Genomic DNA, 14,833 nt, shown 5'->3' with positions numbered 1-14,833 from the left:
TGCAGTGTGTACCTGCCCTTCCCCCATCTTTCAGCTGCAATGTGTTACGGAGTCAGTGTGGTTCCTGTTTGATTCATTTCAATCGCTCTTCCCTGAGAATTACAGCCAGCATGCTTGCATAGCATGCAAAGTATGAAAGCTGCTGTCAAAATTGTGCTTTTGTTTGAAGATGTATTAAACCCTGTCATGAAGGTGTTATGTTTGGATTGTTTACTCATGCTTTAATACCACTGTTCCTGAATGCATCTTGCTGCCATTCACATATATGAAGGCAGGTTATTGCTCAGTTTGTTTCTTATGGTGCTTTGGCAAATCTGCCAGTTGATAAACCAATAAACCACTCTGGATTTATAATGTTACTTTTGTTTTATTTATTGCCTTATTTTCTACTGCTATGACAAAAGTCTGTTTTCAGCAGAGAACCTGGAAATATTCATATCAGAGGCCTCTGGAGACAACTGAGGTATTGTAGGGCATTCTGCGTGGAGAGAAATAATCCATTCTGTCTGCTAGTTGAGCATATTTTCCATCTATATCATATGAAAAATCCAAAGCATTTCTTGTGGTTGCTGCAGTTTCCGCATTTGTACCAGCCAAGCAGAGGTTTGTATTTCAGCTTCAGTTAAAACTCAGCACTTTTTTTGCAGTCTTTTTTAAGTAAGATGTACTCATTCAGTTCAAATAATAGTGCATTTTATGTAGCTCATGATGAGTTGAGAAGTTCCTGATGAAATAACACACAAAAAGCAAAAATTGGTTTGAAGTGTCACTTCTGGGTGAGAAAGGAAGCTGCATATGCCTGATGGTTGAGCTTTCATTTGAATCATTTACGGTCCATCTGTCATCTCATTTAGAGTACATCACTGGTAAAACTCAATTAACAAATGACGGAAAAAACCTCCCTGTCTTCTTGTTGGATGATTCACTTCCATTTCATACTGTAGCTGAAATCTGATTCCGGTACAACTGTAAACCAATTAAATATATGCAATGCTAAATTAAAGTATTTTTACATTATAGTTCATCAGCCACAGCAGGCAGGCTGTTGGTAGAAAGGAAACCACTGTGTGCTTCCTACCCAGCACCACACAGCAGACAGACCAAGTTGGTGACTAGCTGGTGGACTCAGTGGAGGATTTAGCAGCCAAGAAGCTAGATGTCCCTCTTAGTGGTTGGTGGAGACCAGAGAAGAGATGAATACTGGACATGAGATTTGTCAGATCCCCAGAAACAGAACCGAATAACGATGTTCCTTTTCTACAGGATGTGAAAAAGGTAACATAATGTGACAACTTCACATGGTGATTCATGTCACTGTTGACTTACAGCTTGTTCCCCTGTCCCCTGAGAGGCCAAATAATATATTTTGACTTCCGCCCGCCCTTTGTATCCATGCAGCAAACATGTCATTTGAAATTGTTGCAGCAATGTGAAGAGGATGGAAAAGTTGGCTTGTTAATGGTTGACACGGACAACTGCATCCATAAAAAAAAATAAAATGTGTATGTGACAGTTCCTTTCATGTCAAAAGAAAGCTGAACAGATAAAAAGGATGTCAAACAATGTCAAAAAGAAAAAGACAGTGAAAAACTAAGACTATATGTCAGAATTAGACAAATACATGCATCTCTAAAACTGTGCTGTGCCTCTCTAAGCTGCAGTGGAATTACAGTATATCAGTTTACAGAGCATTACATCACTAATGCAAACACTGTACCAATGTTAATCCTCTTCTTCCTGTATGACTTCAGTGGGATGTGGCAGCCAGACAGACAGAGGCTTTGTGGCAGGCTGATAAGATGCTGTGTTGCCTGTCTTTGGTTGGTTGACGTACCTGCTCTCCCAACCAATCACTGCCAGCTGAATGTCAACCAAGGCGAGATTAAACATGCAACACACAGTGTAGGCCAGGTGCCCTTTCTGTGGCAAAGTCTGTTTGAAGTTGTCACTGATTTGACCTGTCTTCTGTGACAAAGTTTTCTACAAATAAGCAAAAGGTTAAATTAAGGATGCAAGGCCTCTACGAGAATAAAAACATCCCCGTTTCAGGTTTTGTGTCCTAAAGGCTTAATTACAACATTCAAACACATTCAATGTTTCAAAGAATTACATTCAGCGAGGAATTAATCTCTCTTATAACTTGTGAAAAACATTTACATAATACATATTTTCACCCTGTACATTATTTTGTATGTGAGCTGGGATGTGATTAGCCTAGCTCAGTTTAACGGGCAAACAGGCAGACTAGCTCAGCCTACCAGCTCATTGATTAACACGTGGCATCTCATTTGTTTTTATTTTGTACACAAAAACACTTTCACACATTGAAGACTTTGCCAGTAAACAAAATTAATGATTAATGTGCAACACTTTGTTTACAGTACAATATTATATCAGCACTTGGTAAAAATCAGTTCATTGCAGAAGCTTTTTAAAGGAAATCCTACACAGGCTGAGTAATTATAGCAGTATTTAATACTGTCAGTACAAGAAAAAACTTTAAATAAATCAGAGGTGAAAGGTCAGCCACATCAAAATGAAGACATGGTTGCGCCTTGACCCAAAGGAATCTGTACACATGAAAAATGTGAAAAATGCATATATTTACATGTCTTTCAAGTTGTCCTTCTTTGTTCTCTTATGTTCAGTCCCTCAAGATTTTCAGACCTCTGTCCTTTCATCTTCCAGCCTCGCAGGAAGACCATTTCATCTGCAGAACCACGATCGCGGTGTCAACAACTCCAAGAAACTATTCTGTAGAGAAAATTAGAAAAATCGGTTTAAATATTCATAGAGTGCTCCTCTTCCTCCTCCTTCTCATAACATTATCTGTAATCCTTTTATACATTGTATCTGTATGATTTAATGTCTATTCATTATCACGTAATAATCTCATTTTACGGATGTCATTTCTATTTTTAGACAGCAGTTATCTGTGTTAATCCATTGTGTGTGTGAATGACGACACTGGCTTTAGAGGATGCCTTAGCAGAGGATACAAAGATATGCAGTAGTTCATAGTAGAATAAGTATGTTAAGTACATCTGTGCCCATCTGTCCTGCAAATCCTTCACATCTGTGACTTTAAATACTTGGGTTTTTGGATGAGGGCTTTTTAAGGGTTAAATACATGTCAGATTGTCACAAATGTCCACTACTCAACACATGGCTCTCCTACTTGTGTGTAAGTTGTGAGCAAGGTGTGTTATCTCTTTAAGAACAAGTTCATGCATTTAATGTGTGTGTTGACGCCTGTGCATGTGTTCAGTGTGGTAACAGATGCTCATGAATGACTGGAGATAAGAACAGATGACGAAGTGAGGGTGATGTCTGTATGACTTCAAATGTCAAAGTGCTCAAGCAATGTAATGTAATGTCATGTAATGTAATTATGTAGTATCCACGAGTTTTTGCTCTCGTCTTTTAGTCTAGTCATAATGTTATCTGTATTTCAAGTTTATTCACCTGATAGCCTAATTCCATGTAAGTATCTGAGCAGCTGGGGTCAAAGTACAAAGTACTGCTGTTACTGCTGTTTCTTGTAAAGTCCTCACACGTGCAGTCACACAATATCACCTTTTTGTATCTGAGACTATGTCTATTAAAATGGTAGGTTTATGATGCTTTTCAGCCATGCAGCCTCTCACTGAGCTTAAACACAGTGCAGTGGGATAGTTGTTCTGGCCTTCAAGTATCACAATAAATCTCTCAGAAGAATTTCACTGTTTAGTTACATATGTTCTCTTCTCTTCTGCTGGAAAAAAGGGGTCACAAATCTCGCTATCAGGTTTTATTAATTTTAGTTCAGACAAATCCCTGCTTCTGTCACCGATACAGCCAAGAAAACTCAGTTTAATAAAACCTGAGCGACAGCATGTTTTTGACCCACTTCTTGTTTCTATAAAATATAACAATGTCTCATCTGTAAGCCTGCAAACAAGCTGCGGCAGCATCTGCGTCCCTGTTATAAGTTATATAAGTTATCCTTAAAGAGTAGAGTCATCCAGGTATGAAGAAATGAATGAAACAAGTGTAAGTCTGCTCATGGCTTTGCTTCTTAGCCTCTCCAGCATTAGCAGTGCGCATGTAATTGGATTACATACCCCTGTCCGAGGGCAGCGTATCTGGGCATACCACTCCTGGCAGTACAGACACACCTGAACGCCCTGACCGAGGAAGAGACACATCCACATGATGACGTTGAACACGGGGCTCTGTCGCTTGTCATTCATGGTGAAGTTGAAGATCACTAGGAGAGGTTGAGATGAGAGAATGGCATTATAAAAGTGACAGTTCATTTGTGTTGTTGGCTGAAATGTGATCTGGCTGGACAGCTGCAATGGCAGGAAACGTTTTGTCAGATAAGTACTTTTTGAGTCCTAGAGGGAAAGGACATAATGCACAAGTGTACTCTCTGTAAGTACACTATATAGATAAAAATATTTGGCCACACCTCTTTATTATTGAATTCCCTTTTACCACCCTTACTTCCAGTGAATGCAAATCTTATCAAGACATTTTGGACAATGCTATGCCTTCAGCCCTGAATGACTGAGCCCCAGTTCACAAAGCAAGGTCTATACAGACATGACCAGATGAGTCCAGTGCAGAAGAATACAACTGGCCATGTCTGTATGGACCTTGCTTTGTGAACCGGGGGTCAGTCATGTATGGTTGGACAATGCCATACCTCCAGACATGGCCAGATTAGTCCAGTGCAGAAGAATACAACTAGCCTACACAGAGATCTGAACTCAACCCCATCGAACACCTCCAGGACGAACTGAAGTAGGGACCAGGAACCATGCTTCACGTCCAACACCAGTGCCTGACCCCACAAACCCCCACAGAAACACTCCCAGAGGAGCTAAAGCTGCCACAGCCACAAAGCGAGGGCCAAATCCACACCAATGTCCAAACACCTTTGTCTATAGTGCATTACAACTAAATTCTCTTTAGGGAGGCAACAGTTGCAGATTTCAACTTTGAAGATTAAAAGGCACAGTCCAGAATGCTGAAGGGGACATTTTCATATATTTAACAAGATATGGACAGATAAGTCAAAGACTTTGTTTTAACTTCAGCATCAAAAATATAGCAAATTCATTATTTTGAAAGGCCAATGTGTTGTTGGATGTTTCTCAGCAGCCATATTGGAGTTACGGAGTATACCCCTCACCTCCAATGATGGCAAAGAGACAGAACATGACGGGATAGAAGAAGCCAAAGCCCATAGACAGGGCGTACTCGTGGACAACAGCAGAGACGATGAAGACAGAGAGCATGGCAGCTGTTCGGAATCTCCTTTTCGACAGCTGCAGGGATCAGAGAGAGAGAACAGAGATGGTTTAGATCAAAGCTCATTGGTCATGCTGGTTCAGTGGTCAATCTGTGTCACTAGAATTACAAGATGACTTTTAAACCACTACAGCACTTCATCTTGTGACATGCTGCTTTGGAAATGCAGACAAAACACACAGAGACGTTGTACTATTGCTTTGTTTTATGTAGATATTTATGTAATTTTATAGTGCTGTACTGGCACTCTGCTCACCCAGAGAAAGTCTCTGTATCCGTAGCAATAGAGCCAGTCATGAACCACCACGTTCCAGGTACGGTAATAATTGGTGAAAGATGTAGAGTTCCACCAGTCCTGGAAGATCAACATGAGATGGTAAATGAGCGTGTGGATCAAAATTAAAACAGAATATAAAAGGATCACCTCGGTTTAATTTATACTGGTGAGTTATCATCACAAAGAAATAAATGTATGACAGATGAGAAATTCAAAAGACTACTTGTAACTTTAATTGCATATCAGATTATCTCATGTTGGCCATTGCTAAGTTTGCAGCTTTAAAAGATAGCTCAACACTTTTGGAAAATACGCTTATTTACTTTCATTATAAGATTAAGGATCAGTTACAATGATGTTGTTCTGTAAAAGTAAATAAAACCATAGTGGTTTGCTCACAATACAAGATCATGCGCAATATTGTTGAAGTTGCACTTTTTAGGCACCAAATATTTTTCAAAGTAGAACAACTTCCAATCATTTAACCTCTGTCCTCACAGTCCACTTTACTATTTTTATACCTAAATCAATCTGCAATCAAACCTTTGGACTTGCAGGAACACATAAGTCAATACAGTAAGTCACATAAGTACAAAGAGTGGCCAACAGCCTAATGGTTTTGTCTCATTTAAGAGCTGTATCAGCAGTTTACATTGGATGGAAAAGTTAAACTGTTATGGGACCGTCAGGCCACCCAGCTGTAATTTCACTTCTCATTAATCAAATGTTTTCCCATCTGGAAAAGCAAGCATATCTGAGAATAATGTGTTCACAGAAGAGAAGATGCCACACAGAATCAGCCATACCACACACCTTGTAAAACATTCTGTCAGCAAAACACAGCAGCTCCCCGAAGAGGTTGAGCCAGCAGTGCAGGAAGGCAAAAAAACACAGCAGAAGGAGCATTATACCTGAGACAGAAAGACACAGAGAGAGGGGTTATGAGGAATGCTTTTATTCTGGGCATTGCTCCCAGCATCCTCAGAAGAACTGTAACTTGACAATGATGCTCCTACATCAGCACTTACTCAAGAAGCTATTCACTTAAGTAGAGTAATAAATACACCAGCCTTTGATACCTGTCTCTGGTTGCATAATAGCATCTTTAATCTTATCACAGACTTGAAAACACTAGAGACCCATTTCCTCTATTACCATATTAAGTGATACATTCACTAGAGCTGATTCACACAGATAAGAGGTGGATATTATAAGCACAAGTGAGCAAGCGATTGAGTCACAGACTCCCTCCTAATTTTGCCTGAAAACTCTTCCAAACAACAAATTTCAGTCAGTAGAGAGTAGAACATACACTACCTGGTAATATTGAGTTGAACACAGCCAGAACCATTGCTCGTTTCGTAATAGGCTGGTTGGCCTCCGGTCTGAAGACAGGCACACAAAGGCGGACCAGGATGAAGTAGCCATAAAACAGGCATCCCAAGATCTACAAATTGAGTGTTAAAAATGTAGGGGAAAAAGTTACGTAACAGTATTCTGGGGAAAGGATATAAAATCGAGGTCATGCTTGTGAATTAGTATTAGAAAACTAGAAGAAGTTGTGTAATCTTAGATAACGAAGATTAAAGCTATCAAGCGCTTGTAGTTTATGTATGAGTGCTTTGAGCAACGCCCGGGTCATATTCTTTCTACGTGTCAGTATTCCCATAAGGCCTGCAAAGTATTCTGACTAAACAAGGAACAGTGTGAAAATGAAACTGAACTTTCAACAGACCAGAGTTTCACCTTACCATACCGAGTGTGACGCCAACATACTTCCACCTTATGTGGGAATTCCTGTGAAGAACAGATAACAGACAAAGAAGACAAATAGTCACTACTTCACAAATGTGTACAGTTAACTGTGCCAAAAACTCATTTACACACATTGTTCAGCCTGACAGTTTGCTTTACTCATGATATGATATATGGCATGAAATCATCTGTGCTCAGTGTGATGTATTTGTTTTTCACACAAGCAGGCTTTTTCACATCAAATTTTTTCACTGCTGCTACTTTAACATGTCAAAATGTTTGGATGCTGACCTCCAACACAAACATGATTGCATTTAACTAAACCTTTCTTGTTTTAGTTTGTGGCACAAAGTTAATGTGACAACCACAGTTGCATTCACATCAGTGTATATCAATAATCAAAACAGAATGAAGGATATGAAGATTGGGTCCAGGTCAAAGGGACAACATGTCTTACCGAGGATATGATTCTCTGTAGATGAGTGTTGGGCAGAAGAGAAAGTACAGATAGCTGGACATTGTTGGGAATCTGGGACTTTCTCCTAAAAAGCAAACACAATTCAGAAAGTATGACTATCAGAAATCTGGTTTGATTCCGAGAAACTGACAGTGAAATAACTTTCCGCATTCACTGGTTGCCATCAATGATTCTAACAAAGGTTTTGTTAAAACAATTGCTGATTTAAAGTCTGTGGTTCAAATATAAGTTTCTCACTTCAATCTTGTTGTTTAAATATGTGGCACAATGCCAATCATTATGCTTCCATTTCTACACTTGTACTGTGCCTTGATGAATGGCACAAATACAAACAGCTCCCTTTAAAATTAAACAACAATGAGGCCATCACAAAATCATTAAGTCATTATGTCCAAGTATGTCTCTAATCTCCTTTGCTTAGTTATTAGCTACACTTCAGCCAAGCTTCAATATTTGCTAATTCTAATGACATTTAAAATGGAACAGTGCTGTTTTGTGAAAGTTGCATTTAACAGAATCATAAAGCTGTGTTAAACAAGGAACTTATGTATGGCCTCATTCCATAACTGCACTCACACAATGGGCAGGAAACACTCCTATCAAATTGCCATTTTCTGTCATTTTTACTCCTTCATCAAGGACGATACAGCTTTCTCGTTGAGCTATTTTAGTGCAGTGATCAAAAGGATCTCACAGGGATGCACATGCTTGAGCCTGTTTATTGTACATGCATGTTAGTTTCAACCACGCATGAATCATTTGGTGGTAACCTGCTGGTTTCTGTTTTAGTCATTTTTCTCCCGTGTCTAGAAGTGTCACTGTGAGTAATTATACTGCCTGAAGAGCAATTGCACCTGACATCAATACAATACAGTACAGTACCTTCCTTTGGTGTATTCTTCATAACAACTGGAACAGTTTCTCTGATGAATGAGTAGCTCTTCATAAAGAATCGAATCTGCCGAAATAGGATACAATTATTATGTGAAGTGAAGCACAGTGTATCAATAATAACAGCCTCTTCATCATCTGTCTTTGTTGCACAGCCTGACAAGATGTCTGAAGTGACCAACCGACATGTAGCTGTCATGTTAATCTCATTTTTCTGTGTTCGTACATATCGACCCATTGAGGTACTGTTTAGGTGTTTGCTCACTTCGCCTGTAATTAATCAGGAGGAAGTACCACAAAAGAGAAATGTGTAGCACAACAGGGCAGCCAGTATCACAGCTAGAGAACTGGTTTGTCATTTTAGTTTGTCATAAACTGCAGTTGAGGCATGATGAGTCACATAACTGCATACAGCAGGGAGCCACTTACTGTTTTTGGGCAATTTACGAAACAAAATCATGCACCTAAAACAACATAATGTAATTTATAAATGGCATGGGCAGCATAGAAATTACAAATATGCTGACTGGACCCCATCTAAGCACTAAAATGTCACATTCCATGAAATTAAGCAGAGGTGATCTTAGCATGAGGACAGTTTGGGAGATGAGGAAATATTACATTACAGGTCCATGATGTTTAACTTTACCAACACTGAGATCTACTGTCTCTTTTGGTAGCTCTCTTGAATAAAGAACTCTGAGCAAAATGTGCTATCTTCAGCAAGACATTATGTAGCTGAAAAATAAACCTTTCACTGCCCTCTGATGTACAAATACAAAGGAGGCACTTCTAAATAACTTGAGACAAATTTTTGGCATTTCTGTACTGCATTTTCTTTTCCACCACCAAGTCTGCTTGTCGCCTTCCCCCCTTCCAGATGACACCCCTGGTACCTTCCTGCCTGTCTCCCTGATCATTTTAGCTGTAGTTACCCAGTAATCTGGAAGCACCTCCTGACTACTCAGAGCCTGCCTCAACTCCTCCCTGAAAACCACACAGCACTCTTCTTTTGTCCAATTCCAACGCTTTGTCCTCTGCTCTGCCCTTGCTCTCTTCATCATCCTTCCCACCAGTCATCCTACACACCACCATCCTATGCTGTCTAGCTACGCTCTCTCCTACGACTACTTTACAATCGCTAATCTCCTTCAGATTACACCTTCAAGATAAAGTCCACTTGTGTGCTCCTGCCTCCACTCTTATATGTTACCCTATGTTCCAGCCTCTTCTGGAAGAAAGTGTTCACTACAGCCATCTCTATACATTTTACAAAGTCTACCATTCTCTGTCCTTCTGAATTCCTCATCTGAAGACCAAACCTGCCCATCACTTCCTCAACATCACTATTCCCTTCACCAACATGTCCACTGAAGTCCGCACCAATCACCACTCTCTCACCTCTGGGAAAACTTTGCATCAAATCCTCTAACTCAGTCCAGAACTTGGAGGGGGGTTTGAGGCAGTAAAGACACAAAAGAGTTCAGAACTTTGTGAAGAACTCATTATTCTTTTGCCTAAACACAAATCTGATATGTGAATTCACCAAACTTTTGCATCCTTGCACCCAATAAAAGAATTTATTCCTTAAGCACACACTGACCTGCTCCAGTATCACAATGAACCGTGAGGCCGCTGGCAGTTCGTAGCGTACAACCACATTGATTGGGAACTGACCCAATACGTAGGTCTGCACTGCAGCCAGGACCAGGCCTGTGCCGAGAGACAGCCCCAGTTTAGAAGGAAAGCTGTGGTACAAAGATCCCCAGAACATCACAGTGTAGTAGGGAACGAGCAGAGTGTAGGCAAACATGACAGTCCAGGCCCAGGCCACCGTCCCCAGCTTCCCAAAGGCGAAGAACAATAGGTCGAACTCCAAGACCAACCTGAGATTACATTTAAAATAAAAAAACAAATTATAATCATTACATAAAATTATGAAGTGCCACTGCGGTCTATTACCTTTTAAAAAGGGCATTTGCCTAACAATTCAATGTTATTAAGGCATGACTTGTTTCAGTAAATGGCAGGAAGAGTTAAATGCATTGAATATTCTCCCATTATTTTCTCCCATCTAAAAAGACCCCTCTGTTGATAATAATAGATTTACAATACATACTTACTGCAGTGATATCAAAGGATTTGTTAAATTCAATACCCACCAATTGTATTTTTCATTTCATCAATTTACTCATATTAAAAGCAATGCTAACTTTGGGTGGATAAATTGAATATTTTGCACATGGTGAACAGTTGCCCACTGGCATTTTCTTCCTGTGAGGAACATAAGAATTAAACCCATGATCCAAATCATTATGAGCTGCCTAATGCAGCAGCGGGAATACCCAGGAGCATTGTTCGCTCTATCTTTCTACTACCAGATGAGTAAAGAGTCAGGCAGGGACTCAATAAGGAAAAAAAGGAAGATAAGAACTGAGTAAGAGATTAGTTCAGGCTCATAGAGTTTGACACATGTTAGTATCATAAAACATACACGCCTCCACAACACACGTCAAACAGACCTGCCCTGGTCGATGTAGTCCACAGTTAGCGTGCTCAGAAAGAAGATGAGCAGTATGGCTATGAACATGTGGTAGATGGTCCTGATGTGGCTGATCTCAAACAGTTCACTGGTGAACAAGGAGAATCACAGAGACAGAAGCTGAAAAAACACTTCCATTAAAATAATACTGAGATGAGTATTAGTATTGGTATTAGAGATTAATTTTAATATACTCGTGTAGAAGTATGACTGAAACTATAACTTGATTTACTAATTAGATATACAACTATTTTATATTCAGGTCATTTTTTTAAGCAAAAATGCTTTTCTTTGTCTTATGTGATGCTAAATTGAACATATCTGGGTTCTGGTCTGTCTGTCAAACCAAACATCAGATATGAACATCTCAACTGGGTATTTCTCACTATTCTTTCATATTTTATTGACCAAAAATATTTGACTAAATTAATCTAGGAAAATAGCATAATAATGTAAATAATCCTAGTTACAGGTCTGTCAAATATTTTCTCTGAATTAGGAATAAAGATTACCAGTCTTTCATACTTACTCCAACAGTGATGGTCTAGCTATGAAAACTTTGCCGTCATCCATTCTCTGAGATCTAAAACAAACAACACAGAGGAATGGACACACACATTGATGGGAGGATAAATTATGTCTCCCAGATCAATAAGCGATAATATATGTGCTAGTGAAAGTTGCCTCCTCTTCCTTGTCTTCCTCCTCACCTGGATGAGGGTTTTTTGGGCGTCTTTCCATTAACTGTGAGCTGGATTTGAGTAAAAGGCTGGACGGACTCAATCAGGGCTTTGTCCAGTATATCACTGAGCTGATCCTGGACCTGCTCCAGGACCTTCACCTTCACCCTCTGCAGGACACACAAGAAAATTATTTATTTATTTATTCTTTGTAGTAGCTTTCACAAGTTACAGCCTACTGTATCATTCACCCCACACTCTATTTCTCAGTCATTTTACACTCTTTTAAAACATCACTTCAGGCTGTATGATGTTTACCCTGCACACAGCCTTGGCTCTCTATGTCCTCTTCCCAAATGAGTGAGACACAGGAGGGACAGTGTAAGTTATCAGGTACCTGTGCATGTTTCTGCCACTGTCTTATATCTTCTTCCTGTTCACTGTTATGGTCACCAGCTGCAAAGGGAACATAAATCACATTAAATGTCAGCCAGTACAATAACTTACATATTGCGCCTGCATTAATGTCCATTGCAAAACTAAGGGGAACAGTTCAAAAATAATAATCGCAGCTGACCAATAGAAAAATTATTTTCCACATTAAAGCAACATAGTGAAACACAGTGCCTATCAGTCTCCATTAATGGATTAAGCATGTAAATCTGTTCCTGACCATACCATGACCGGAGAGCTCATCTGACTGAGGGGCCTTGACGTTTCGGTGCCACAGTCCCTTACGTGGCTCTGCGGAGCTCATGGTTGCCACAGGTCCACACCACAACACTCAGGACTGTCTACTGGGACTCACGTGGACAATCCTGTGCATATCACATTTGTAGTTTAGTCTCACAAACATGCTTGCTTTCCTGAGGATAAATGATGGAAGTCAAAAGCTAATAAGAGCTCTGCATTTGGTATCACACTGTGATGATTTGTTACCGATTAAAGGTGCAAAAGCAGTTCTGGAATGGGACTCAACAAGCAACCATAACTGCTTATTGTGCTATTAATCATAATCTGATTTGTGTTTGGCAAACCTAGCCTGCTGTTTATTGGTTGACTAAAGTCTGAAGTGCCCCCCCCTATAGCTCAGAACAATTTGGATCCGCACATGGCTCTGTTCTTGGTTATAATCTTAGGGAAAACCATGGTAGAGCACTTGTGACATCATCAGATCAAGGTGCAACTTTGCAGTGCAGAAAAAGTTTTTACACTATGTGATTCACTGTGAATTTCCCCTTTGTCCAAGTTTGATGATGTAGACTTGAGAATGTTGAACTATAAACTGGGAGATTAAATGAGGTCACAGCCCCATTGCTGGCAGGTTGCCTCATTCTGCATTAATATTCCTGATGAACCTCAGTACACAGGAGGTGAGCTTACTCACCTGAATCCCAAACTGAAAAATTGCACAAACTCTTGGTCTGAATGCAGGGTCAGGGGCTTTGAACTGTGGTTACCTATAGTGCTTTTCCGTAAGCAGAGTGTTATCATCAGCCATTGCGGCTTAAGCCAAACAATGTAAACAAATGATAAAGCCAGTCTGTCCCCTTTGGAAGTTCACACACTATAGATAAGACACACAAAAGACATGACGCAGAGACTGAGTTCAATAGACTTCAAGGGAGGTGGTAAAAGGCACAGAGTGATGTCATTTTCTAAACCATGCTGTTGATTGCTCCTCAGGTGAACCGTCAATATAACTGATTAACTTTGCTTAGACATACAGATAATACATTATTTAGCTAAGGATGATGAGATGACAGAGAAAGAGAATTATTTTTTTATTTGTTTTCTTTTGAGCAGCTCAATCCTTATTATTGATGATTAGTATTATTTTATTTTTTCCCAAGAACAGTATGGATTAATACCAAAAACTGCCCCATCAACAGAATTTGGAATTTGGAATAAATTTCAGTCATTTTTGTTGGACCTGTTAGAAAGGTTTATCGGCCACAATGTTTCTGAGGGGTTGTTTTAAAAATTAGATTTGAATTCATGGCTCACTTCCTTTTCCATCTCCTTTTGCAGTTAAAAATAATCATTGTTTTACATTGCTATATACTGTTCACAAACGTTTTTTATCACTTCCTGTTTTGTACATTACAAATACAAACTGAGTCACAGAGTTCATTCTATTATGTATTGCCATTTACAATTACAACTTGAACAAAACTGTAGCGAGTGAAATCATAAAATATGTCAAATACAATCATGTCATTCAGACGTGACATCCAGGAGAAATATACTTATACTCACGCAGTCTTCTAGCCTTGGGCTCAGTCAGCGGTCGACAGGGCTGAGAGGCACTGTTTCAGTCGATGAGTCCTGCTGAGACAGAGCTGCTGAAATGTTTTTATGTAGGTGTGTGTCACAGTTCTTTTGATCTCTGTCCTCTCCTCTCCCCAGCTGCTATTTTGCACTTTGTCCTTTTTGGCTCCTGGCCCTGAACAGGACAGGCCCTTGGCTGTCTAACCCTCCTTTCCAACCCAACAGCCAGAATCAGCTCACATTCATGTTAATAAAAGTGTCATCTGAACATTTTATTCTGGCAGCTGAGCTGCCACTTTCTCTGCTGCAGTACCGTGGAGTCTGTCCTAAAGTCTAAAGTCTCGTTTATTTATTGCATGAAGCAACCACTGATTTTTATGCGCTTTCTACTTGGCACAGATGAAGTTGTGTGTCTGTTCTCAGTTCTTCAGTTCAAAGGTTTTACGAAGTCAGGAGATGAAGACTGAGAAGGGAATGTTTTTCTGTGTTGTCCTTAACTCTGAGTTTAACACATGTACAGAACAATTAATATGATATGGACATTTCAAACCTGTACATATATATATAATATATAAATTAGTTAGAATATAAATGAGTTTTTCATAACAGTAAACTATGTACCTCATAAAGCCACACCACTC

General features: G+C 39.6%; 1 protein-coding gene across 3 annotated transcripts; it reads right to left on the bottom strand.

The window, feature by feature from the left end:
* Window positions 1-387: 387 nt before the first annotated feature.
* soat2 (sterol O-acyltransferase 2) lies at window positions 388-14,423 on the bottom strand. 3 transcript variants are annotated; one of them, XR_006842954.1, is made up of 17 exons: window positions 14,181-14,421; window positions 12,600-12,739; window positions 12,319-12,377; window positions 11,952-12,091; window positions 11,771-11,824; window positions 11,222-11,329; window positions 10,303-10,585; window positions 8,691-8,766; window positions 7,788-7,872; window positions 7,327-7,372; window positions 6,893-7,022; window positions 6,389-6,486; window positions 5,555-5,653; window positions 5,180-5,315; window positions 4,104-4,249; window positions 2,609-2,754; window positions 388-1,980 (listed from the first exon to the last, which is right to left on the bottom strand). XR_006842954.1 is itself a non-coding variant. In XM_046383249.1 (17 exons), exons 3-17 carry the CDS (start codon window positions 12,676-12,678, stop codon window positions 2,707-2,709), a joined length of 1,587 nt encoding a protein of 528 aa, XP_046239205.1. In that variant the 5' UTR covers window positions 12,679-12,739; window positions 13,382-13,488; window positions 14,181-14,423; the 3' UTR covers window positions 2,196-2,706. The 3 variants fall into 3 exon arrangements, 2 of the variants coding, with proteins under 2 accessions (XP_046239205.1, XP_046239203.1); XM_046383249.1 differs by lacking the exon at window positions 388-1,980 and adding an exon at window positions 13,382-13,488 and having other exon boundaries at window positions 2,196-2,754; window positions 14,181-14,423; XM_046383247.1 differs by lacking the exon at window positions 388-1,980 and having other exon boundaries at window positions 2,196-2,754.
* Window positions 14,424-14,833: the final 410 nt, after the last annotated feature.

The sequence above is a fragment of the Scatophagus argus genome, chromosome 3, assembly GCF_020382885.2.
Source record: "Scatophagus argus isolate fScaArg1 chromosome 3, fScaArg1.pri, whole genome shotgun sequence".
NCBI lineage: Eukaryota > Metazoa > Chordata > Actinopteri > Scatophagidae > Scatophagus > Scatophagus argus.
This window is presented reverse-complemented; position numbering and strand designations above follow the sequence as displayed.

Excerpts from the sequence above, each read along its gene's own strand:
- soat2 (XM_046383249.1), bottom strand. The coding sequence starts at position 12,678 with ATGAGCTCCGCAGAGCCACGTAAGGGACTGTGGCACCGAAACGTCAAG. Across the intron at positions 12,378-12,599 it reads AGATGAGCTCTCCGGTCATG|CTGGTGACCATAACAGTGAA; the intron begins GTATGGTCAGGA and ends TTCCCTTTGCAG. Across the intron at positions 11,825-11,951 it reads CCCAAAAAACCCTCATCCAG|ATCTCAGAGAATGGATGACG; the intron begins GTGAGGAGGAAG and ends TGTTTGTTTTAG.